Source organism: Kryptolebias marmoratus, linkage group LG15, assembly GCF_001649575.2.
Source record: "Kryptolebias marmoratus isolate JLee-2015 linkage group LG15, ASM164957v2, whole genome shotgun sequence".
NCBI classification, from domain to species: Eukaryota; Metazoa; Chordata; class Actinopteri; order Cyprinodontiformes; family Rivulidae; genus Kryptolebias; species Kryptolebias marmoratus.
The window spans coordinates 8,408,062-8,431,520 of record NC_051444.1 but is presented as its reverse complement, the minus strand read 5'-3'; the positions used below and the strand labels follow the sequence as shown (position 1 = coordinate 8,431,520).

At 36.5% G+C, this 23,459-nt stretch overlaps 2 protein-coding genes and 1 long non-coding RNA gene across 6 annotated transcripts in view; 2 read left to right on the top strand and 1 right to left on the bottom strand.

Annotated features, from left to right (window-relative positions):
- Positions 1–611: 611 nt before the first annotated feature.
- hnf4b (hepatic nuclear factor 4, beta) lies at positions 612–10,558 on the bottom strand. Of its 4 annotated transcripts, none has more exons than XM_025002717.2 (10): positions 9,940–10,558; positions 8,757–8,928; positions 8,512–8,606; positions 7,031–7,137; positions 5,374–5,529; positions 5,096–5,183; positions 4,827–4,979; positions 3,864–4,118; positions 3,602–3,685; positions 612–3,468 (listed from the first exon to the last, which is right to left on the bottom strand). In XM_025002717.2, exons 1-10 carry the CDS (start codon positions 10,025–10,027, stop codon positions 3,425–3,427), a joined length of 1,242 nt encoding a protein of 413 aa, XP_024858485.1. In that variant the 5' UTR covers positions 10,028–10,558; the 3' UTR covers positions 612–3,424. The 4 variants fall into 4 exon arrangements, with proteins under 4 accessions (XP_024858485.1, XP_024858487.1, XP_024858486.1 ...); XM_025002719.2 differs by having other exon boundaries at positions 7,046–7,137; XM_025002718.2 differs by having other exon boundaries at positions 3,864–4,115; positions 9,940–10,557.
- LOC119617704 lies at positions 4,008–6,241 on the top strand. The gene is made up of 3 exons (XR_005234074.1): positions 4,008–4,128; positions 5,392–5,510; positions 6,030–6,241. It is a non-coding gene; the product is annotated as an uncharacterized LOC119617704 (long non-coding RNA).
- Positions 10,559–15,640: 5,082 nt separating the features above from the next.
- The window catches only part of zfhx3 (zinc finger homeobox 3), a 321,615-nt gene continuing 313,796 nt past the window's right edge, over positions 15,641–23,459 (top strand). Inside the window, exons 1-2 of the mRNA XM_037980053.1 lie at positions 15,641–15,856; positions 18,235–18,306. The gene's annotated coding sequence lies outside the window, so the exon portion shown is untranslated. The remainder of the gene's footprint in view (positions 15,857–18,234; positions 18,307–23,459) is intronic.

Sequence of the window (23,459 nt, the reverse complement as noted above, 5' to 3'; positions counted from 1 at the left end):
GACACACACACACACACATATTAGACTAATTTTTCTGCCTTGATAAATATCTGCTTTTCAATGTCTGTCATCAGCCTTCTGTCTTCCCAGATGTTTCTTCTTCCAGGAAAAAGAGCAAAGACTTTATTTTGTGCTGGCTGCTGTAAAACTTTTGTGGATTTTGCTTTCCTGATGTGTTCTGACTCAGTACAATTCGTCATCCACTCCCAATTTAAAAAAAAATATTATGCAACAAAGCAATATAACACAGAGTTCCTTTTTTGTGATCCAGGTTGCACGTAACAGATTGTTTGTAAAATTTATGATCACTTGCTGCCATGAAAGACAGGTGATCATGTAAATTACCTGTTGGTGTGTGCGCACATCTGTTTGTTTGTCTGTCTGTTTGCAAAATATCTCACGGACCACTGGATTTTAATAAAACACTCAGTAAGCAATCACTGGATGTACATCTACAACTGATTAACTTTTGGAGTCAAACCATTTCAAGATGACTGCCGCAAGTTATTGACTTTAGCGAACACAAAAATGGCTACAACTTCCTCAGTTTTACAGACATTAACATAAATTTAGCGTGGTAGTAACTGAAAGTCATTCCCAATATTTACTCTGAGTGCTAACAGATCACGCAAGATCTTTGTTTAAAAGTTTGGCATGCAAGGCGACGAGTGATATGCATTTCTTTAAGGAATGCTAGTTTCATATACAGTACTTCTATTTTAGATCAGGCAGAAACTTGACAAACATAAACTGTGATCAGGAATATAGTTTATACATAATTATTATGTTTAATCCAAATATAGTGGCTACAGACAAAATAATTTATTCACATATAAAGTAAGTTTGCGCATGTGATATGGAAGATGATTCATGCCGATGCGCTAAGTCTGGATTCTTCTTATAGTGTTTAAGCCCACATGGAAAAAAATGTCTAACTGACCAAGGTTCAACTTTGTGGAAAGTTTTATTCCACAGTGGAGACAAAGTGTCAAACAAATGTCTGAAGATACATGTTGAGCAGACAGTGTTTCCCCCATCTGCACTAAAATAGTGGTTAAATCTTACAAAATAATCATAATAAAGTGTACTTAAAACATGTTAGATAACTAAATGTGTGGAAAGTGTCATCTTTTTGTTTGATTTACTTAATGTGTTTGGAAAGCATGCTCTCTTGCTAAAGGCCACATGCTTCCTGGTTTTGGCTAGGTGTTGGTCCAAGTTAAAAAAAAAGGAGATCAGTTAGGAATAAAGTGAAGTAAAGTGAGCTGTATTCTACAGAACCTGGCTTTTCTTTTCTTTTTATTGATAAATGTCCAAAAATCACTGGTAACCATCCAGTCTTGGCATCAATAAGTGCTGAAAAGGAGTGGGAACGCAAATGGAGTTGTACACAGTGTGTTTGTTGACGGACAAAGTTATCAGAAGAGTCAGATCCAGCTAAAGGTCGTGTGTGTCAAAAATGTGCATAGGGCAGAGAAAGGCTAACAGAAAGATTATGTGAGCGCAGCAATGATTTGACTTCAGCTACAGTCTGTATGACTCTGTGCCTGTTTTCCATTTGTGTTCTCAATGAGCCCAGACTACCACATTTTATTCCTTACTCTGTCGTATCTGTCATTCAGAGAACTCACTGTCAGGGACCAGACTGGGAGCCTTCCTAAACCAAGATATAAATTTACATGATGCATTGATCTGTGGAATCTAATGCACATTTTGGAAAAGATTCTGCACCATAAAAACATCCTGTGAATGATTCAGTATGATCCTCAGTTAATTGTTGCATTTGTTGTGCAAGAAGTGTGTGTTTCATTCTGCTTGTCTGCAGTGGAAAAACCCAGACTGAGTGGTTGTGTTCTGGTTTATTGCCACTAGAATCACTCAGAATCTTTTTGTAAGCAGGCACTCTCAGTTCTTCCCTGCATCATGAAAGCTAAAGCCCTAAAAGTTTGCTGCCTACAGTAACTTCCACTTGCTGTAGTTTTAAACACAACCTCCAAAGTTTCTGCACGTGCATAACTGTGGGCTTATGGATGAGTAAATTGCCCTTCTTTAGGTGTACAACTCATTCAAGTTGATTCTGACCCAAATTCTTCAAATTTACAAAAAGAAAGAAAAAACAACCCTCAACACATGCCTGCCTTGTCTCAGCAAACACAGCTGTTCCAGCAGCCCCACCTCAGCCCTCTCTGTGTGAACTCTTTTCCCCAGAACTCTCTCGGCCAAACTAACCATGCAGATCAGGGCAGCGTCGGTCAGTTCTTACTCAGCTGTGCAACACGAGGATTAATTTTAAGCTCAAAGACTGAGAGTTGATTTCTGTGAAATCTATGCCTGAAGCTGTGAACAAGATTATTGCCCAGCCCAGTCTTAAACTGAGTGAACAAAATCATTTTTGGAAACTCTAACCTGCTCCAAAACAGGTTATTTCTAAGACTCTAATCTCATTCTTACTCAATTTAACATTTTTTTTATAGTAATATTTTTTTTCTTCAAAGAAAAAAGGGTAAGTATTTATATGTAATGAAAACAACTTTGAGCTTGAACTAAAGTGTTAAAAGTTACACAAAATATCAACTGCAATCATGATGATATTAATGCTCAGCTTGTATTTACATAGAGGTAATGCTGTCAGAGAATTTAACAAACAAAGTCAGATCCGTAGAATAGTGTTTTTTGACCAATACACCCTAAAACTACACCCACTACTGTCTGAATACAGCTGCCCATCACATCAGGGGAGTGTAAAATACTGCATTTCTTTACCCCCCCAAAGGATTTATTTATGACTGCTGGAGATTGGACTAGCTCCCCCATGACTCGGAAAGAAAAAGGCAGGTAAAGAAAATGAATGGATGAATGGATGGATGGATAGATGGATAAATGGATGGGGAAAAAAACAGTGGCTTGAAAAAGGAAAAAAGAAAACCAGGAAAAGCTTTTAGTGACCCCTACTGGCAAACCACTATTTTTACACTTCACATATCAGCTTATGTCAGATGTGTTTTAGGTAAGTTTCTTATGTTTAAAACAGTATCATCAATTTGCAAATGTCTGTATGATGGATTCCTGTTTCTGCATGAAAAGAGATTGAAAATTATTCATGTCTTATCTCAAACAAAAGCAATATTTGAATGTGAAATAAACAAAACAAAACAAATCTAACTATATACTTATTAATACATACTTCCACCTTGACCCTGAATGGAAAAGTGAGTAAAGAAAATGGATGGATTGATGGATGGATATATATTTCTATCTGTACCCAGTGTTTATATGTGTCTGAGTCTGTATTTGTTGGCCTGTAAACAATTTGAAGCTCATAATTTACTTTTGGGTTGACTTGTTGCTTGTTGAGGCGTCTGTTGGGAACATGGGCCTCAGGTATGTCGTGGGCACACTGGCAGCTTCCCCCTGTTTGTGCACCTCAGTGCCAGTCTGTGTGGGCAGCAGGATGGTCGCTTGGAAGAGCTGTGTGAGACAGACACGTTTCAATCTTGGCATTTAACATTTGAAGGTTCACTTTTCACGAAAACAAATTTCAGCTATGAATTGCAGCTGCAGGTTCAGAATGGCTCTGATAGGTTAAATCGTGCTTGCTCACATGCTGAAATGTTAGAGACTACAGATGTGAAGTTAGCAGAGGAAGCTCTTTGCTTACTTTCATTGTCTTGAGTCAGATCATCATCTGAAGGATGAAAAAAAACATGAAGGAATAGAGCAGATAAACAAACCTATCCTAAAGACAAGCCCATGACACTGTTTAAAATATTGAAAACTGTCTATTTACATCGTGTACTGGAAGTTTAATGTAAACATTATCTTGTGATTTCCCTGTAGCTAACTGTCATTGCAGTGTTTCCTACTTGCACATGGTTTTGAATTGGTTCCCTCCCCCAGCAGCATCTCCTGCAGAAGGCTGTCCATCCTGGCTTCACCAAGCAGCTGCGCCAAGTGGAGCGTCTCCACCATCTGCCAGGCAACACTCTGCAGGGGAGGGAGGATGAGGAGAAGTTCCCCAAACCTTCCTCGCTGCTCACAGGTTGATTCCTCCAGCTGAATGTGGGCCTGGAGACGCAAATGTTGTATGACCTGAGGGCTCTCGAGCCCCGGACAGTCTGCTGGACAAAGGTAAAGATAACTGTATTTATGTAGAACAGGAGGGCGTACACCTAAAATAAAAGGTAATAAAATGAATAGATGGACATGTTTTATGTAGATATGATTTGTAAGACAAGATGATTGTCAAATAATAAATTTGAATTTGGATTTAGTTTATGAATATAGAAAAACTGAGAAAGCAATGTTTATAATGTTTTTCTAATAAAGTAAAAATAAACTAATTTATTTGTTGTACTATGAAAAAGTGTTTTTATTGGTAACATAATGGAAGATAAGATTTGATCGTAACATTTATAGTAATTTCTGTCGTCTTGTAAGGTTGAGTGTACTGATTGAAGTATTTAAACGGTATTTGCTAACGTGGCAGCTCAGTACTCCTTCTTTGGTCCTTCATTCTGCCTCAGATTACTGCACCACTGATCTCAGCAGGCTGCAAAATCTCCCTGACTGCCAAGAACTTTACCACATCCTCGTATTATTTTGAAATCTTTCAGGAATTCCATGAGGCCAGACTGCTTAGACTAAAATCCAGATGTAAAATGACATGAACATAAACAGATCCAAACAGAAAACTATAGTATATGAATAATTTTAGGGCAGAAAATAAGAGTATAGAGCAAGAAGAGCAAGCAAGTATAAGAGCAAGTAGCAAGAGAGAAATTGAGAAATTGCTTGCAGCTGCCCTCCTACAGAATGACTGGACTGACCTGGGGCAAAGAAAACAATGGCTCTGAGGCAAGCAAACTCTTTGTCTGTGATGTCCAGTTCCCTGAGAGGTTTGACCAACTCCTCTTGGATCCTGAGAGCCACTCGAGTCACCTCTAACTCTGCTCCTCTCAGAGGGATCACAAAGTCATTGCCTGCTCAGTGAACACAGGCACATGTGTTCATGTTCAACATTGAAAATTACATGCAGTGGTAACACCTAAATGGTAAACGATGAAAGAGGAAAAATAACCAGTTTATTGTGTCCCACCTAGAAGAATGACATTATTGTAAGGCAGCGAGCGTCTTGCTGCCCCTAGAATAAGATGCTCTGCAGAATGGGTTCTCAGCAGGGTTACCTACAAGCAAACACACACAAGTGTTATGTTATTTATAACAGCAACATACCAAATAGTCATTTAAATTGCTACACAGAACAAAATGATGTAAATACTTATTGAATCTGAGCTAAAGCCTCAGTCATTGTTGCTTAATTCTACATGCATTGATGTAAAGCAGAGTCTGTGCTGTGTTTGATCTTCTTCATACCCTGTCATCAATCTGAAGGCTGCAGAACTCTGGGATGTGTTTGGCCCATTCCACCAGCAGGAGGAGTTGCTGCTTCATTGACTCGAACACGTCTCCCACGCAGGCTGTCTTCTTGCTGCTGATATCACGACTCTGAGGTGAGGGCAGCACTGGGAACTAAAAGCATCAAAGTAAAATGTGAGTTCAAAGTGAGCTCAGGTAATGGAGCAATGTGGAAATGAACTGTGGTTAAAATATCTGAGTGCGTGTGTGCACTGAGGGTGAGAACAATGCTCCATGGACACAGAGTAGTGAAAAATAAAAGCAATCCAGTGAAGGAAAATACATTTTTATTTTTTATTATTTTTTTATGACTCCTTTAAATAAATCCTAGCTGCATGAAGAGCCTCTCTTTAAAAACTAACTTTTTTGTTTTACCAAGCTGAAGGCATTAAAAGTCAATCTTGTTTCTTGCTTCAATAAAAGTATTAGGTTTCATGTTAACTTGAATGTTAAACTTTGTCACGTAGTATTAGTCATTTATTTATTTATTTATGTTTTACTGAACTCAAAATATTAAAGTAAAATCTTGAGTTTGATTGACATAATGTTGAGTAGATCACTTATGATCCTCATACAGTGTCCATCCATTTTTTTTTTTTCCTTTTCCTGTTTAGGGTCACGAGAAGTTATTGAGTGTGGTGGAGTAAATCCTGGGTAGGTCACCAGTTTGTCACAAACTCACGAGACATGCAATTATGCACACACACACACACACACACACACACACACTCACTCAAACACACACCTAGTGGCAGTTTAGAAACTCCAGTTATTTTAATATGCATGTTTTTAGACTATGGGAGGAAAATGGAGATCACACAGAAAGGCCCCATCTGAGATTTGAACCTGTGGCCTTCACCTGTGAGGCAGCCACAGTAACCAGCAAATCCACTGTGCAGCCCTTGGTTAAAGTGTGTGGTTTAATGTCAAACAGTTATTCCCACTCAGTCCCTACCGGAATAGTGTTACACATGGATTTAATTGGTTTGAAGTATGTCGGCTGTAATAAAATGTTAAAGTATTTTTTAACTGTTGCAGATTAAAGCAGAAATAAGAAATGTTGCATTCTTTTGTAACATACGTATCATGACTACATTTTGATGAGGATCCTGCTCCTTTAAACCTGCTTTGTTCTACTACCATGTTTCTACAGGAGCCCAGAAAGGATAAAACAATATATAGGAATTCTCTTTCATGATTTTAGTGCCCATCATAGTTTCTCCTACATATCTGGAAAGCATTAAAATAAACTACAGAGTACTGCACAATACATTTGTCTAAATCATGTCTAATAGTTGTAAAGACACCAATTATATGTTTTTTTCCTCTCTGTGCATTTCTTTCTTTTTTTTTTCTATAAAAGCACATATCTGGTTGTTATTTTGTACTTGAAGGCAACAGACCTCAATGCCAGACCCAGTGGTGCAACAACTGGGCCATGATTAGACGAGATCTTTGTGCAATTTTGTTCTTAACTTCAATTAGGAGAAACTGAATCCATCCCACAGAGTGTCTGTCTGAGATGTAACCCAAGTTCTTTTCATCTTTGACCTTCACCCGAGTCATTTCAAGAAAACAGAGATGGGATCATTTATCAGTCACACACTTGTGTTACCTGTTGCACGCTGACCTCAGCCTGCAGCAGCACGCTGATGGACAGAGTTCTTACTGTTTGTCCTTTTGCTCGGGGAGTGATGATGCAGTCTCGCTCGTTCTGAACAGCTGAAGATCAAACACAAAAACAAAAAATACTAGAGCTATTTCTTGATTTCTCCCATCATCTGCCCTACACTTAACAGCAGAACATTGTGACAGAAATTTCTTGCTCAAAGTCTCAAAGTCCATCTAAACTTTTTGAAACTAACTTGATGTTCATCGCAAATGTTGCCTGCTTTGGAAATAAGAAAAAATAATTAGATGCTTTCCTTTTCCACAGGTTGTCTGAAGTTTTCTTCTGTTTGCCTAATCATGTTTTTTGTATCAGGATATGACAAAATGCTGTAAACACTTAGAAAGTTGATCCAGGATTATATAAATGGGTATGTCTACGTTATATTTACTTTTATTGCTTTGTAGATAATAGTTGTGAAAGCTAATTTTTCATTCAAGTTGTTTAGCCTCATCTTATATTTAAATTTCTGATCTGACAACATTTTATAAAAGCTACTGATAATAAAAGTCAAGATGAATGCACAAATACCTGCTGGTGTATATTATGCTTTGTAGAGGAGAGATAATTTTTGATGACTTATATGCAAGGACCTTTATCACCATCATTCTGGATGGCCTCTGACTGATTTCAGTGACTCTACAAAGTCAAACAACATGAATGAGTGTTACAGTAATCATTCATCACAGGCTCTGCGAGCACATTAATCAGGCTACACTGGAGGAGAAGGAGCTGTTGGCTCCCTCTGAGCTTTTCTGACACTTTTTTTGTTTGACAAAGTTCCAAATGAATCTTTTGCACATCATTAGTTAAGTTTAGATTTGCAGCAAATAGCCAAAGTGTGCTCAGAGGTCAGGTAAAAAAGAGAAATAGATTGGGGTCTTGTGTTTTGCTTTGCTTATTTGTTTCCAATGCAGGTTTGCTTCAGGCTTAAATTGCAAGTAATGTTGCAGCATGTTATGGAAATCAGGCAAATTACTGAAGTAAAGGTTTAAATTTGGGCCCCTGGCTTTCACTTCAGTGGGCTGAGAGTAACATCTTCCAGCAAAATGCAAAACAAACATGTGGAGATGCTAAAGAATTTTAATTATTCATGTGTGGAGAATAGACTTTTCTGATTCCATCTTTTTCTCCCTGTGTGTTTCTGTCTGTCAGTTAAAGATAAGGCCAATGATATGCACAGCGCACATAAGCACACACATGAAACTGAACATTAGCATGCTCATTTTTTTCCTTTGGAACAAAATGTTTTTCTTTGGTGGTTTGCGTGTTTTCTGCCTTGAAATAAACATGATGTGTTTTAGGCACATAAGAAAAATTTGACATTTTAAAACATTTATGCAGTTTGCTGTGGTTTATTAAGCATTTGTGAGCTGAACACTGAAGGTGATTTGTATGGAGAAACAAAGGAAAATGTTGATTCTGACCTTCTTTTCTCATTCCAGCCTTGAAACATTTTCTCAGTCTGCAGTAACGACACTGGTTTCTTTTGTCTTTGTCCACGACACATTGCCTGTTGAACCTGGAACATGTAAATCACAGATTAACTTATATATATTTTAATTCCTTGCTGCCTTCAAGATTTTACTATAAAATGCTGAACAATTTTAGGTCATTAAAAAAGTTACCTAAAGTTTTTTAGATTTTAAAGAAGAACTACGATGAAACTCACCTACAGTTGTACGTGTGGTTGTTGCGAATGCTCCTCCTGAAGAAGCCCTTGCAGCCATCACAGCTGGATGCACCGTAGTGTTTACCTGTGGCCCTGTCTGCACAGATGAAACACTGAGTCCCACCTTCATCAGCCTGAGGCGCTGACGAGACGGATGCTGACACTGTCGCATCTGTGGATTATAAAATAGATGAAAACAGGAACAGACTTTAGTTTTAGTGCAGAAACTTCTGAGGTCTGAGAACACCAGCTCTGATAAAAACCAAACATGCTCCGTGGTTGAGATTATCACTGATGAGCCCTTTTATCATTTAGGGCACGTTAGGAATCTAATTCCACCTTTGTGAAATGGAGTAGCTTGGTACAAGGGCACAGCTTCAAAACCTGCGAATCATTTGGGTATTGTTTTATAGGTCAGTTAGGTTCAGTGTGAAAATATTAAAAGCAGGGTTATACAGTTTGGAGACTTATCTCTGCTCCGTGTGAATGCCAAGAGCCTCTGAGGAGCTCTGCCAGTTATTACTCAGGAGGAAGAGGAAACTCTCCATTTAATTAAAGCAGTTAGAGGTCAATGTGAACCAAAGTCCACTACTCTCCTTTGGCTAATTTCACACTGGGCACTTAGTCTTCCGTCCGTGTTGCTCTAAAGTGCACACTGCCAATGTTCGAGTGGTGCAGCAGAGACTGTACAGACCCCAGGCAATAACGTCTGCAAATTGCACACTTCGTTTAGGCAGATGAGGCAGCTGGGGATTAGGATTTAACAAGGAAAACGCTTTCTGTGGTCAAAGATCAGTTAGATTGAATTAAGAGATTAGAATACGGTTTGCCTTGCGGTTTTATGGATTTGAAAAGCAGCGTGGTGGTAAAACTGCTTCATTTAAACTGAGCGCAAATAGGCCTGATGCAGCTTAATAGAGGATTAATTGGAATAATGACTGATTTTTAGATTATAGAGAAAATTTGAAATGCAAACTAATATTGACCTAAAATTTTTTAAGTAAACCAAACAGTATCTTTGAAACATTTTTATGATTTATTAAATTTGATACAACACATTTTTGAGCAGGAGTGCCACACTTTTGTCTTGTGATCGGTGACAGGAAGTAAATCAGTAAACCCAATTTCCTTTTTTGTACAGAAGCCCATCCTGTGAACTTGAACAAATGTGTTATTATCATACCTGCAGGACTTGTTTGCCGTGGTCTCAGTGTTGAGTTGGTAAAATGTTCAGTGTCTGTTGCAAAAAGGATCGTCCCATCAAGCTTCATAGTTCCAATGAGACAAATTTAAAGACTTCTTGACAAACAGTTAAATGGCAGAATGCTTTTTCACTTCAGTTCCTCTTTACAACAATTTTCCCATAGACAGATCCAATACCTTTCTATTCTTGCAAATTTTAAAAATCTTCTTGGTGGGCTGCTAATCTTCTTTAAAATGTCCTTTCTGATGTTCTTGTGATGTGTTGCAAAGTTTCCTCTGTGATGTCCCACTTTCAGTGACCTCTCCGTAGTGAGGTTTGGCCCACTGCTTGTTTGCTTCTAAAAAAAAAAAAGATATCAGTTAAGTACGTAAAGGTGAAAGTTCAGAGCCTGATAAGAGTCACTGTGAGGATAACAAATTGATCAGACACATTAGCTGTATTTTGAAAACGGGACTCTTCCTTTTAAAGAGAGATCAATGTGGTTTTAAAAAGTCAATAAAGACAAAGAAATGTTCAAAGGTTGCATGCGGGGATGTTTTTTAAAATTGGATTCTAGCTGAAAATCTTCACAGTGTTCTCTTAGCTCAGGCGATCAATACCACACAGACGAGTTGTGGAGCACAAACAAACAGAGGCAGACTGTTGAAAAGAGAGTGGATGGTACCTGATTAACCTTTTGTTTTAAGTTTTTAGGTAAATGACACAATAAAATGCCTCACTGCAGGAGGCACATGTGACATTTGGTTACCAAGGATGGTGTTTTTTTTGTTTCCCAGTGTTGATAAAAAGAATTTAATCTTATGATGAAACCAAGCTTTTATTCGTCTTCACTCATAAACATGTCTTTGGTAGTATTGATTAATGCTGAAGTCCTATTACACGCAGGAAAAATATGCTGTACTTCTTTGATTCAGAAAACACAAGTATGTTTTTGTTTCTTTGGTTACTATTGAATCTTTACAAATGTCATTGCAGCCCAGACATAGTAGAAATGGGCAGTTGATCATAATAAAGAAGTGAATTAAAATAATGAACAAGTTCTTTTTGTAATAAAGAGAGTCAATTTCATGGAATTTAAAATGTATTAATAAAAAACACCATGCATCTATGAGTTTTCAATAGCATGAATGCAACATTTGTATAAACCTTTTAGCATGGTCAAACCTGTTTTTTAACATTAACAAATGAAATGAAATTAAAAGTTCACTCTCTACATGATCTCAAACACCAATATAAGAACAATGTCCCTAAAAATTTAGCCATACAAGGAAAAAAAATCCCGAAAAGAATAAAAAAGGGATAAAGGTGACTGTAGGCAGTTTTTTTCCTTTTACAAATTATAACAAATTATATGTCAGTCCACATATGAGCTTCCCCAGTGATGATATCCATCATACTTTGGTATAATAGGATTTCCTGGGTGAGTGCTACTCCTTCCTTCAATGTCATGCTAGGCCGCAGGTCAGACCTCCCCTGGCAGTGGCTCATGCAGTCGAGCTTTATTTAGGTGATTGATAGATCGTAAAAACCACCAGGTCGTAAGAGGTCTGCAGAATGGCTTCCTCTGGTCTGTGAGACGATCAGCAAAGGGATAAAATGATTCATGAATATTGATTGTAGTTTTTACCTCCAGACGCACCAGATTAAAGATACAAGTTATATCCTGAGATCTCCTGCAAATTTAATTCCTTAGTTTAGAAATGTTGTTTTAACTGAACATAACGCTGATGAATTACAGCAAATAGTGTTTAAATTAATTCTGTCCGCTTGTATATTAGTTCCCTGTAAACAAAGAGAATCACTGATATACTTTGGGGCAGCTAAGACAGACTTATCTCTGGCCACTAGGGGGAGACAGAGAACATCACATTCAGCCAAATTGTCTCATTTTTATACATGGACTCCATTATTATGCATGTTCAAGCACTTTATCTTTAAAGCATTTAAGACACATCAAATAGAAATAAAGATTATTGTATAATCTGATTTTTGAGCGTTTTTCAGTATTCACTGTCACAACAGGGAAGATTAATTAGAGTGTAATTTGGTTCATAATTAGGACAGAATTTATATACAATATATCCATCTACATCTGGAGCTTTTTTTTTACATTAACACAAGGACACAGTTGTATATATGAAGTCAAGAATAAGACGACGTCTATTCAAACAGTTTTGTCGATAATTTAAGTTTTTCAGTTGACCAAGTCTCCTGTTTTAGTGATCATGAATGACTGCAGCTCAAAGTTTCTTTGTGCCTCCATAAAACAACTTCAGTTCAATTTGTTTAACCTGATTGACTCAGAGTAAAATGGGATTGTCTAAATGAGAGCAGAGCAGATCAGAGAAAGATGACTGAAGATGTACAGCATTGGTTCTCAAACATTTCAGTGTCTGACCCACAAAATAACAGCGGCCGAAACTTGAACCCCCCAACTATCTTTAAGTAAAGTATGCAAAACACAATTTTTACTATTTTTATTGACTAATAACAACACATTTTATCACTCTTAAAGATTATGGCATAAAATGTACTTTGCATTTATTTATGAATTTAATTTTGTTTGTGGAAATCAACTCAAGACTCCAAAACTGGCCCATGGTGGGGTCCTGACCCAAGCTTTGGGAACCACTAATGTAAAGTACACAAGTCATTATTGTCTCTTGAAGACATTTGTGAACAAATCATTTAACAAATGACAAAAAGACAAGTTTAGTTTGACAACAGTGCACAGCCAACTCTAAAAGAAACTAAAAGTCGTTAGAAGGAAGTTGTTTTTTTTAAATAAGACGAGACAAAGATGAAGTTATTTATGTTTGGATAAATAAAACCAGAATTCTGTACAAACAGTTAAGTGAAGGGGTGAAACCTTCATGTTTTTTTGGGTGTATTTGCTGGATGTGATGCTGAAATACACTCAAATCTTATTTTAACGTCTAACCACGAATAAAAAAGGTAAATATTGAATTCAGTTAGGTGTTCCAACATATCAGAATATCTAATGCAAAAGGAGACAAACCTTAAGCTTTTAGAATGTACATCCAAAGGTCCTGACCCTAAACTTTTAGCAAAATCTGTGGATTGTGCTTCAACATCAAAATATTTCCAGAAGGCTTAAACGTCTGTCAATTATACCACGAAGGTTAAATATCCAACCAGAGTTCTGCCTTTAGTTTCTTGTTGGCCACCAGAAATGTCAGGTCAAAGGTCAACTTGCCAAAGGCCATTCAAGCCAACACTAGCTGTATCAAATGTATGCTCTTGACTTTGCGTGTATAATTGTGACCTGTGCTATTTTCCGAAAATCCGATATACATTGAAAGTGTGCACATTTTTTTTGCTTTTAAAATAATGATGCATGATTTGCAATCATTTTGCTGGTTTGGAAAAAAAAAGTCAAAGAAGTAACTCAAACCTAATATTGTCAGATTTGGAGTTCATGATGAGTGGATGAAAACTTGCTGATGAACAACTGATAGAATTTTGTGAAAACAAAACTTTAATGGCTAAACATTACTGCTCAACACAGACCATAGTCTTTTAAAAACTGAGAGTTTAAAGGCAAAGAAATAAAGGCAAGGCAAACTCCATCGGCCAGTAAATCAAAAAAAAAAAAAAAAAATTAGCCTGATTCATCCCTAAAATGTGTACTTTTTTAATATTATAGAATTATTCAAAAACTACATGGAGACAATTCAAGAGGGCTGCATTAGAGATAAAGACTGAACAAAGAATGAACTAAAGATTTTAGAAATATTTGCACACATGATTAAATGATTATGACAAAGAATCAAAGTTCAGTGGTGAACAGTACAAAAAAAAAATGAATTCATGGCTTTTAGATTTGATTCACAAAAGAGTGGGTAAGTAAAACAAAGACCCCCCCCCCAAAAAAAAAAAAGTGGTCATAAAAACATTGTAAGCCTGTGATTTAGTGTGGCGACAAAGAATGGAGGAGTGGTCATTCATCATAGAGACCAGCTCACCAGGAGAGATACTGTCACAGATTTCACCGTGTCTGGGAGGCATTCAGAGAGAAAGAAACAGTCCCTAGTTGCCCCCACAACCTGTTTTATCCGATGACTTTTCCAGACAAATACATAAAAACCATCTGACATGAATTTTGTCTCTGCTCCTCCGTAGCTTTGTTGTTAGTTATGATGAGATATAGATGTTGTTAACTGAAAGGTCGATGATCAAAGTTAGGAATATTAGAATAGCATCCACAGATGATATGAACAGAACCAAGTTTTACTGTGAAAACTGTAAACATTGTTAAAATAGATGATAGATTGTTCTGAAGAGGATCCAACTGGATAAGGAGCCAAAAAATAATAAGAAAAGAAGAAAACTAAAATAAAGCTAAATAGGCTTTTGAGGAACTTTGACTTTTGCAACATTTTTCTTAATGAAGCAAACAACTCTGGTTTTATAGTTAACAATTTGTGTCCTTGTGTGAAGAAAGTAGACGTGAAAAACAAAGAGACATAACAACTTGTTACAGAAATGCCTCAGATAAGATTTGAACCTGAAACCTTCTTGTTGTGAGATGACAGTAAGAGTTAACATGTCATTGTTGTGCTCTCATTTTCAAACCAAACACATAATAATAATAAATCATCTCTGTAATTCTTTCCTATTATTGGATGTGTGTTTTTATTTTAGATCAATAGGCTGTCAAAAAGGCACACATAGAACACACATGTGATGCCCAGAAAGTAACACTTCTTAACGGACTAAAGTCTATAAATGATGTATAATTTTTTGGATATTTTGCGAGGCGGCTCTAAATGCAGAGCAGGAAGGCAGATCAAAAGCTCAATGGGACATAATTAATGTTTTGCTTGCTCTATAAATTTAGTCATTCCTGTTTTATTACATGCAGTATTTTCTTGCATGTACAACACTTATTGCTCATACTGCAGTTAATGTAGCTTCTAGCATAAAAGATGACTTTAAGAAGTGGGAATCTTAATGGCTGCAAAACTTTGAGAAAAGTTATCTAATTATGCTTGAAAATGTACCAGGCTGTATTGTTTTAGAAACTTAAGAGTCACAACAACAGGAACAAAACAAAACATTACTAATTTTTTTTTTTTTTTTTACTTATTAAGGATACTGTAATTTATTCTGCACTGCCAAATCACCCTGCTGAAATAAACAAATAAACGAACAAATAACTAAATAAAGACCTCATTACATCATGTTAATGTACCTTGTAATTAAAAATCATTAACATCCTTACTAAAATATTAAGGGAATTGAGAATGTGATTAATTATAGTTAACTGTAATTATTGTTAATTGTAATTAATAATTTTGATTAATTACCACAATGCAAGCTGCTAAGAAATTGTATAATAGACATTTCAGGGTGGCTCTGTATAAGGGGGAAGAGTAGTTCTTGGCAGGATTTGGGTATCTTTAGGTTTATTTTTGTACTGGGTTTATTGTTTCTTTTCTTCTGGTATTTGGTTGTCCTCGTGTTTAGTTTTGTTGTTGTAAGTCTTTGTATAGTTTTTGCTCTCTGTGCCTTTGTGTTCCTGTCATAATTCACTTTTCCTCTGCTCATTACTTGTCAACCTGCCTCACCACCCACACCTGTCCCTTGTTGTAATCAGTCACCTGTGTTCATTTTGTAATCACCCTCTGCCTTTAAAAGCTGGTCATCTTCCTCACTTCCTCACTGGTTCATTGTCACAATCACGTGCTGTCCAGTTTTCCTCATGGCTCACCTTGTGTTTGTTACAAACTGGAGTTTTTAAGTTTTTGTTATTTATTGTTTTGTTGCTGCTAGCCAGCTCAATTTGTGTTTTGTTATTTAAACAAATTAATTTTCGTTGGAGCTCTCTGCATCTCAGGTCCAACCACCCACCCACTAACCTGACAACTATGAGGTTGGTGTGATCACCTTTTCACTTCAGAACAAGAACAATTCTTCTAATTATGAGAAGGTTTTGGATGGTGAGGATTATATTTAGATGTATAGCTAACAAATGATAGCAAACAGGTGTTAATGATCATCATTTTATATCTAAAGGCAAAGCACATTTATTTCCTGAAATGAAAGCAGCAGTAGAACAGTCAAACTCTGCTATCAGGGTGAGGCTGGAGACAGTTTCATGTCGCAGGTACGACATCATGGCATGCCTGAGCTCCGAGCAAAGTGTCTCCCTAGCAAAATCTTTTAAACCAATTTAGGTTTCTACATGTTGTTCAAGCTCATTTCAAGAAGCATAAAGAAATGGGCAAGACGCATCATGCTTACCCAGTTTGAAATCAGATGTTCAGCAGCTTTCAGCTCAGAAGTAATAAAACCCTGCTGGACTCATTTACACCCTTCTAATGTGTGGAGGAATTTGGCCTGTTTACTGAAAAAACTCAACAAAAGGCCCAACATGGAAAGAAGGCCATGCCAGTATATGTGTAAACTGTTATTTATTCAGTTGTCTGATTCTGTTTGCAAGAACTAACATAGATTTTGCTGCTATAAACATCCACTTGTAGCCATTGAGGTCTACAGTTTCTGTTTCATAACATTACTTTATAGTTTCCCATCATATACTGTTTTACTTTGTTAAATTTAGTCTTTCCATGTCAGCCTCTTTGTTTTGTATCTTTAAACTCAAAATTTCAGAGTATATTATGACTACACGGAGTATTAGTGGCTTAAGTTTCTTTTTGGCACTTGTTGACAGTAATGCAAATATCTGGTGACATCAAAGCTCAGAGTTTCAGTCAGTGCTGTCATGGTGTTTATACCTTTTACATGGTGTCTCTTAAAATCTCAGGGTCATGGTTTTTTGAGGTTGTGCATGTTCTGAAGTGTTGTTGATTAAATAAGTTAAGATGTGGATTGAATAGACTACTGCTAAATAAGTTCAGGAAAAGTGCACCCACCCCCTCCTCTCTCTCTCTGTGTTTCACATGACCTCATCTGGTTTAAGAACTTGTCGTCTTTTGCAAAAGAGGGAAATCTTACATCCTTAAAAATGTTGAAGGTTTGATTGTCTTTTTTGAGTTTTAGCCTAAAATATTTACCAACTATTAAAGTTAAAAAGAAAAAAAAGGAAAACATTAAATTGTAAAATTGTAGAGAGATCTAGATAATTTAGTCTTTTTGGAATATGTTTTTTTGTTTAAAAGTGTGGACAACAGCCAGCAAATAAGAAAACAACAACAACAAAAAAAATCGAACATAAAGCACTGTGAAGAATGATAAAAAAGCTCTTTTTCCATGGTCTTCTGTGAACCACGTTTATAATTAAATCCACTTGTTCCCAAACCTCTACTTAATGTTTCCCATTAGTCACATTTGAGGGCTTACAGACCGCACCAACAAAAGTGAAAGATTAAATGGAAAATGCAGATGTGTGAACAGTATGGCTTGTTTTATAGCTATCATGGCTTTTTAGTAATTTAGAAAAACTAACTTGCATTGACAGGGTTCCCAAAGTCCACTCATAAATAAAGATGACATTCCTCTGCAAAGAAAAAAAAACTTGGAAATGGGTTCTTGGTTGCTTCACAGAGGAGTGCTTTTAAGAAGTTGGAAGATTTCTCAGGAGAGAGAAAAAAAACACATTATCAACACCACCCCCATTAAAAAAAGAGGATTACAGGAAAAAAAAACCTACCATAAGTGAGTTTCTTTTGTTATCAGCAATTAATTAATAATATATTTTTTCAAGTTTTAATTGCACGTAAAGAATGTAGGACTTTGATCTCCTCATTTGGATACTGAATAGGTTATATAAACAAACACCAATGACCCAGATGGCTTATTTCTCTAAATTGTTAATTATTAAAGTGCACCTTGATATAAAGTTAGCTTCTTTCTTAGATACTTTAAAATATCTTTTTGCAGTAAAAGGTAAACAGAAGATCCTCTAATCCCATTTTCCTAGTACAGCCCTGCACTCAAATATCAGATGCACACATGTTGGATGGGTTAGTGTTTTTGAAAACCATGCTTTAATTATGTCTTTCTGATCTTTCACTAAAGTTTCTTTTTATCACTCTCCACCTCCTGTGGTGTATTAGTGGCGTGCTTCAGCATTTAAAATGCAGTGAAGTGCTTCATTCAACTAAGGCATAAAATAAAATCAGTTTTCCTACTAGAACTGTGATTAGAAGGGGTGCAAGAACAATTGACTTTTATACTGTATTCATTTTTAGAAGAACAATCTATATTAATCACTAAGAACCTAACTGAACGATATCACAGTGCTGCCATTAACATCATATTTTTGGTTTTCTCTTCTCTGTGAATTAGTCCAGTGTGTGCTCACCAGCAGATTTTCATAAAGGAAGGAGAAACTGAAGAGAGAGGGGGTTTCAAAACAAGGTATGCAAGTAATTATCATTTTTTATTTTTTGCATGTCAAAATTTTGGTGTTATTGTTCAAGCGTTATAAACAGAAAGAACACATTGTTCGCATCAAGCTTACAAAAGCTGATGGCTCAGCCGTGAGAGCATGACCTCACGGATAAAGAGACAAAATACAAGAGACAAATGGGATTCAGCATAAAAGCGCTACACAAATAAGAGAAAACATACAAAAAGAAAAACTGCAGAAACAGAACTTGTTTTTTGTGTTAAGAATAAGGCACGCAAACCATACTGACCAATTGTTTTTTTTTAAGTCAATGTAAAAAAAACAAAGCAGTCTCATTACTGACAAAGTGGCAATTAACCTCTGATTCTCACTTTTTGCTAAAATATTCCAATCAACAACTTTATATTATACAACATGTGTTGCCGGAAGGCTGAGTTTTCTTGACTGCAGAAATGTAACCGTTGACTCTTGGGGTATAGTCTGATGAAAATCTGGTGTGCTTTTACTCTGCTCAGTCAAATGTGAAATAATAAATAAAAAGAAAAGAAAATGGCTGCTCTCCTGCCTTTACTCTTGGTCCCTTGCTCTTTGTTAAAACCATATCTCGGCTGCTCCATTGCCCCCAGCAACATTAAATCCCATTAAATTCACCTTCATTAAAGCAGTCCTCTCCATTCCTTGCTGCAGCAGCTCCAATGCGGGCCTCTCAAGGACAGAGCAGTAATGAGGGTGGACTGGATTTAACCTTGAAGAGTGCAGGTTTTCATTTCCAAATCAATAACTTATGGTTCAAAACTGCCATTAGATCCAGGCTATAATTTTCAAGCTTTAATTGTGTGGATTAGGTTTCTCCAACGGTGAGAAGGCATTTAGCTTTAAGCTGCAGCGTGGAGATTACATTTATCATTATAGTTTTTCCTCTTCCTAAAATAAAAAATGACAGCTTGCACATTTTGTGCAGGAGTTTATGTGCATGTGTACAGTTTGCTGAACAGATGGAATAACTTAAGGAGATTGTATTTCAAAGAGTTGGTATGAGTTATTAGGCTGTTGGTGCAATTTTCTTCAGAGAAACCAAGCAGAGGACAGTATGATACACATTTTTTCCCCATTTCTGCTCAATCCAGTATTACATCCAGTGTCATCATTCACTATGAGGAGGCAGAAATATAGGAAACCTCCTGTACAGCTCTGTAAAACAAGATTTGTCAGTCACCTGCAGTCAGACGAAGTAGGAGAATATGAATTATGAATGAAAAAATTAACTCTCGGTTGATAGGCAGGCAGCAGGGGAAAAAGGAAAGGGGAGAAAAAGGAGGTTGATCTTCAGGGAAATTGTTTCATCTCCTGTCTTTTTGTATGTTTTAGTGGGACACTGTCTGTGGTGGGGTTTGCTGTCATTGTCATGTGATCATATGGAATGCATTAACTTGTCCTGCGGTGATAATTTCTGCCCGACATTTTCATAATATGATATATCAGATCTTTTCATAAAATGAGGGAGGACTGAGGGTGTGGTGATCACTGAAGCTTAATTTTTTAATCAACTTCTCTTTTTAGATGAAGCTTTATTAAATTATAAACTTACACAGTGGGAGTAGGATGCGGGCAGAGTGTTAAAAAAAGAGCTTTGTAAGATAATTAAATAAAATTAATGAAAAAATGCCTTCTTCTAGAAAAAAACTAAGGAAAATGGGAAGGAGACAGAAACCCATGAGCTATGTCATGCTTGGCTTTTCTTTCATTTTTTCTCATTAGTGTTTCAGGAAATTTACCATGTAAACTTATGAAAAGAAGAAAGGGATGCATTGTCTGCAAGATATTGATTCATAATAAATGGAGACAATTTCATTCTGTTTTTTTCTTGCACTTAAATTCATACAGTGTGCGCACTGGAAATGAATAGTCTTATTGTTGCTGATCTGCCAAAGAAAATAGATATAATTTATTTGATTGTGCTTTTGCAGCTTTTGTTGGGTGCAAAGAGAATATAAACTACAATTACAGACAGAATAAATCCGTCTTCTAGCGTTTTCTGCTCAAATCTTTGAGATTTTGTTGTAATGTCATCCAGTCTGATCAACAATTCCAGGCTTGTGTAATTGCTACAGACCCATGCTTTTTGTGTTTTTGCTCTCTTTCAGATTTTCTAAGAAAAAAACGATGAAAATTAATTTAAACCTTAGAACAATTTTTGCAACATCCATGTGTTTAAATAACATTAATCACGTCTTACGCCACAAAATTCTTAGTCTTAGACAAAATTTACTATAATGCAGTTGTTCAAATGCCTTTTTTCTGATCTTACCTTTTATCTGAAAGGTAATATTAAAACATCATTCTGTTAGCCTGTTTGCAGTTAAACATGGTACTGATGTCATTTTACAGGCAGTTTAATGATTAACATATGTCTCCTGTGGCAAAATATAAGAAGTGTATTTTTCCTTTTATGCTGACAGCATTTGTCTGATGCTTCCTGATGAGTAAGATTTACTATATCCTGCTCTGTGAAGCTGGATGTTGTAGTGGCTATAGAAAATGTGACTGGACTTGTTTCCTTCTTTAAATATTACCTTTAACATCTTGCACAGATGTTAAATGACCGATGACATTTTGGTGAGCCTTATGATTATTTATGATCTGAAGGGTTTTGCATCGTTCTGTGGGCTGTTGTCATGGTTTATTGTCTGTTCCGTGTGTTTGTACTTGTACTGTTTTAAGATCCTCCTTGAAAACTGAAGGTTTTGAGAGAAATATGCATTTAACGTCTTGTTTTGGAGCAGAAATGCACTGTTAAGTTAGAACATATGTAACTAGTTTGATTTATTGTTAAGCAGATAAAAAATAAACTAATTTTGTTAATGCATTCAAATTTCTTTAATGAAAGCATGTTAGTAATAGTTTATACATGAAAGAATAATGAAGGAGTCATGCTACTGGCTAGAGACCACAGATGGTTTTAACAGGGCTGCTCTTCAGTATAAATAACCATAGAAGTCTATATAGTAAACCATCTGATGCCAAAGTTATACAAGTTTGTAACACTGCTTTAAAACAATTGCCGATTCTTATATATAATTATATTTTTGGTTTTACTAATATGCTAATTGATTTTTATGCCTCCTTTGCTTTGTTGTTGAGCACTTTGGGATAAACTTATATAAAGCTGAGTATTTCACTAAATTGCAGCTTCTGAGTGAGTGTCTTATCTGTACCTTGTTGGTGATTTCTCCTCATTAAAGACTAAAAGTAAAATGTTTATTCTAAAAGTGAACAATATTTCAATAACAGCTGTTTTGGATCCTGATCTCATCTGAACACTTAAGGGGCCAATTATGAGTATTTTTATTTCTTGTGGTCCTTTCATCTGCTTCTCACTTCTTAGAACAGTGGTATTGTAATCACTTTACCCACAATGCCACTTTTTAAACGCTAAAGCCATGGTTGGTAAATACACAGATGTACTGAACCAAACTTTTACTCCGAAAAATTTGTGGTGACCATCCATCCATCCCTCTATCCATTTTCTGCTGCTTAATCGTAGTCAGGTCACAAGGCAACAAGTCCACGAGGGAAACCCAGACAATTCACTTCCCAGCAACACTCTCCAGCTCCTCCTGGGGGATCCCAAGGTGTTCCCAGGCCAGGCAGGATACATAATCCCTAAAGTGAGTTCTTGGTCTGCTCTGGGGTCTCCACCCAGTGGGACATACCTGGAAAGACTGGGCCGGGCCACTCTACGAAGGAAGCTCAGTTCAGCTGCTTGTATTTGGGATCTTGTTCTTTTGGCCATGAGCCATACTTCAAGATCTTAGGTGAGAGTTGGAACTGCCATTTGGCTTAGCTCCTTCTTCACCATGACAGACTGGAGCAATGCCTTCATTACTGTGGGAAAGGCCCTGATCCTTCGATCCAGCTCCTGCTCCAGCCTCCCATTAGTCATGAACACGATGTCAAGAACCCTGAACTCCTCATCTTGAGGCAGAGACTCACTCCCTTCCACCCCTTTCTGTTTTTTAGGTAATCAAGTAAATTAAATTTACACTTGATCTGTTCATTTACAGTCCCTAAAGTGTCAAATTATAAAAAAAAAAAAAACTGTTGAGAGCTTTGACTTTCAAGCAAAGCTAATTTGTAAAACTAATTTGTTCTACAAAATGCATTATATGAACTTTGCCTCAGTTAGATTCAGTGATAATCTTTGAGGCATTTTTGGTATTCTGTTGACTATGCACGTACAACTTAAGTGTTTAAATAGATTTTAGAAAGAGCAACATATTTGGAAAATAAACTTTTTGATTAACCTGCATTTATTTAAAAAACAACCTTTGGTTTTATTGTCTCCTAAATATGCTTTAACTCAAAAAAGTTAAAACTGAAGTGTGAACAGAAAACTTTATACTTCTATAAGTATCTTGGGAAAATTATGAACACATTTGATGCACCCTGCACTAGTTCATCCAACCTCCTGTAGCATGACATCTAACGTCTGTGCTAAAATCTTTGGATGGACTTCAAAGGTAAAAACATGCTAAATCTTATTACAGCACCTAATATTGTACTCATAAGTGACCACAGAGCGTGTAGTTGGAGTAATTCAGTTAGCTCAAATGACTTGCAGCAAATGCTGTGAAGTTTTAAACCAGTACCCTGTATGTTGTGAAATTTCACTTTTATGTCTGTCTGTCCAACTTTTTAAAGCTAGGGTTTCTAACCCACTGGCAGTGTCTTTATAATTAGATTATACTTCAGGAATAACCAGAGTCCAGAATGCCAATTTGTGTCTCAGACTGTGTAAAATTTGTTGTTACATCGCCAGCAAAAAGTGCAGGTGAGAAAAAGTCCTCAGGCAAGTAGCAGATCACTGCTGCTTATGAGATTCTCTCTTTACCTCTCTGTTCCCTCTTTGCTATCAGACTTTAGAGGCATAAGATCATAAACAAGTTATTCTGGAACCAGCAATCAAAGTAAAATACAAATATTTTCATAAAGATTTTTTTTTCCCAGGGCAGTCGTTTTCTACACAGAACGCTGCTTGGCAATGAAAGCTAAGCCAAGAACCAAATCATTGAAATATTTGTTTTACAAAAATCTTACTCATCCAAACGTAACACTCTTAGTAGAACTGCCTTGTATTTTGTGTCAGCTGGAAGAAAAAACC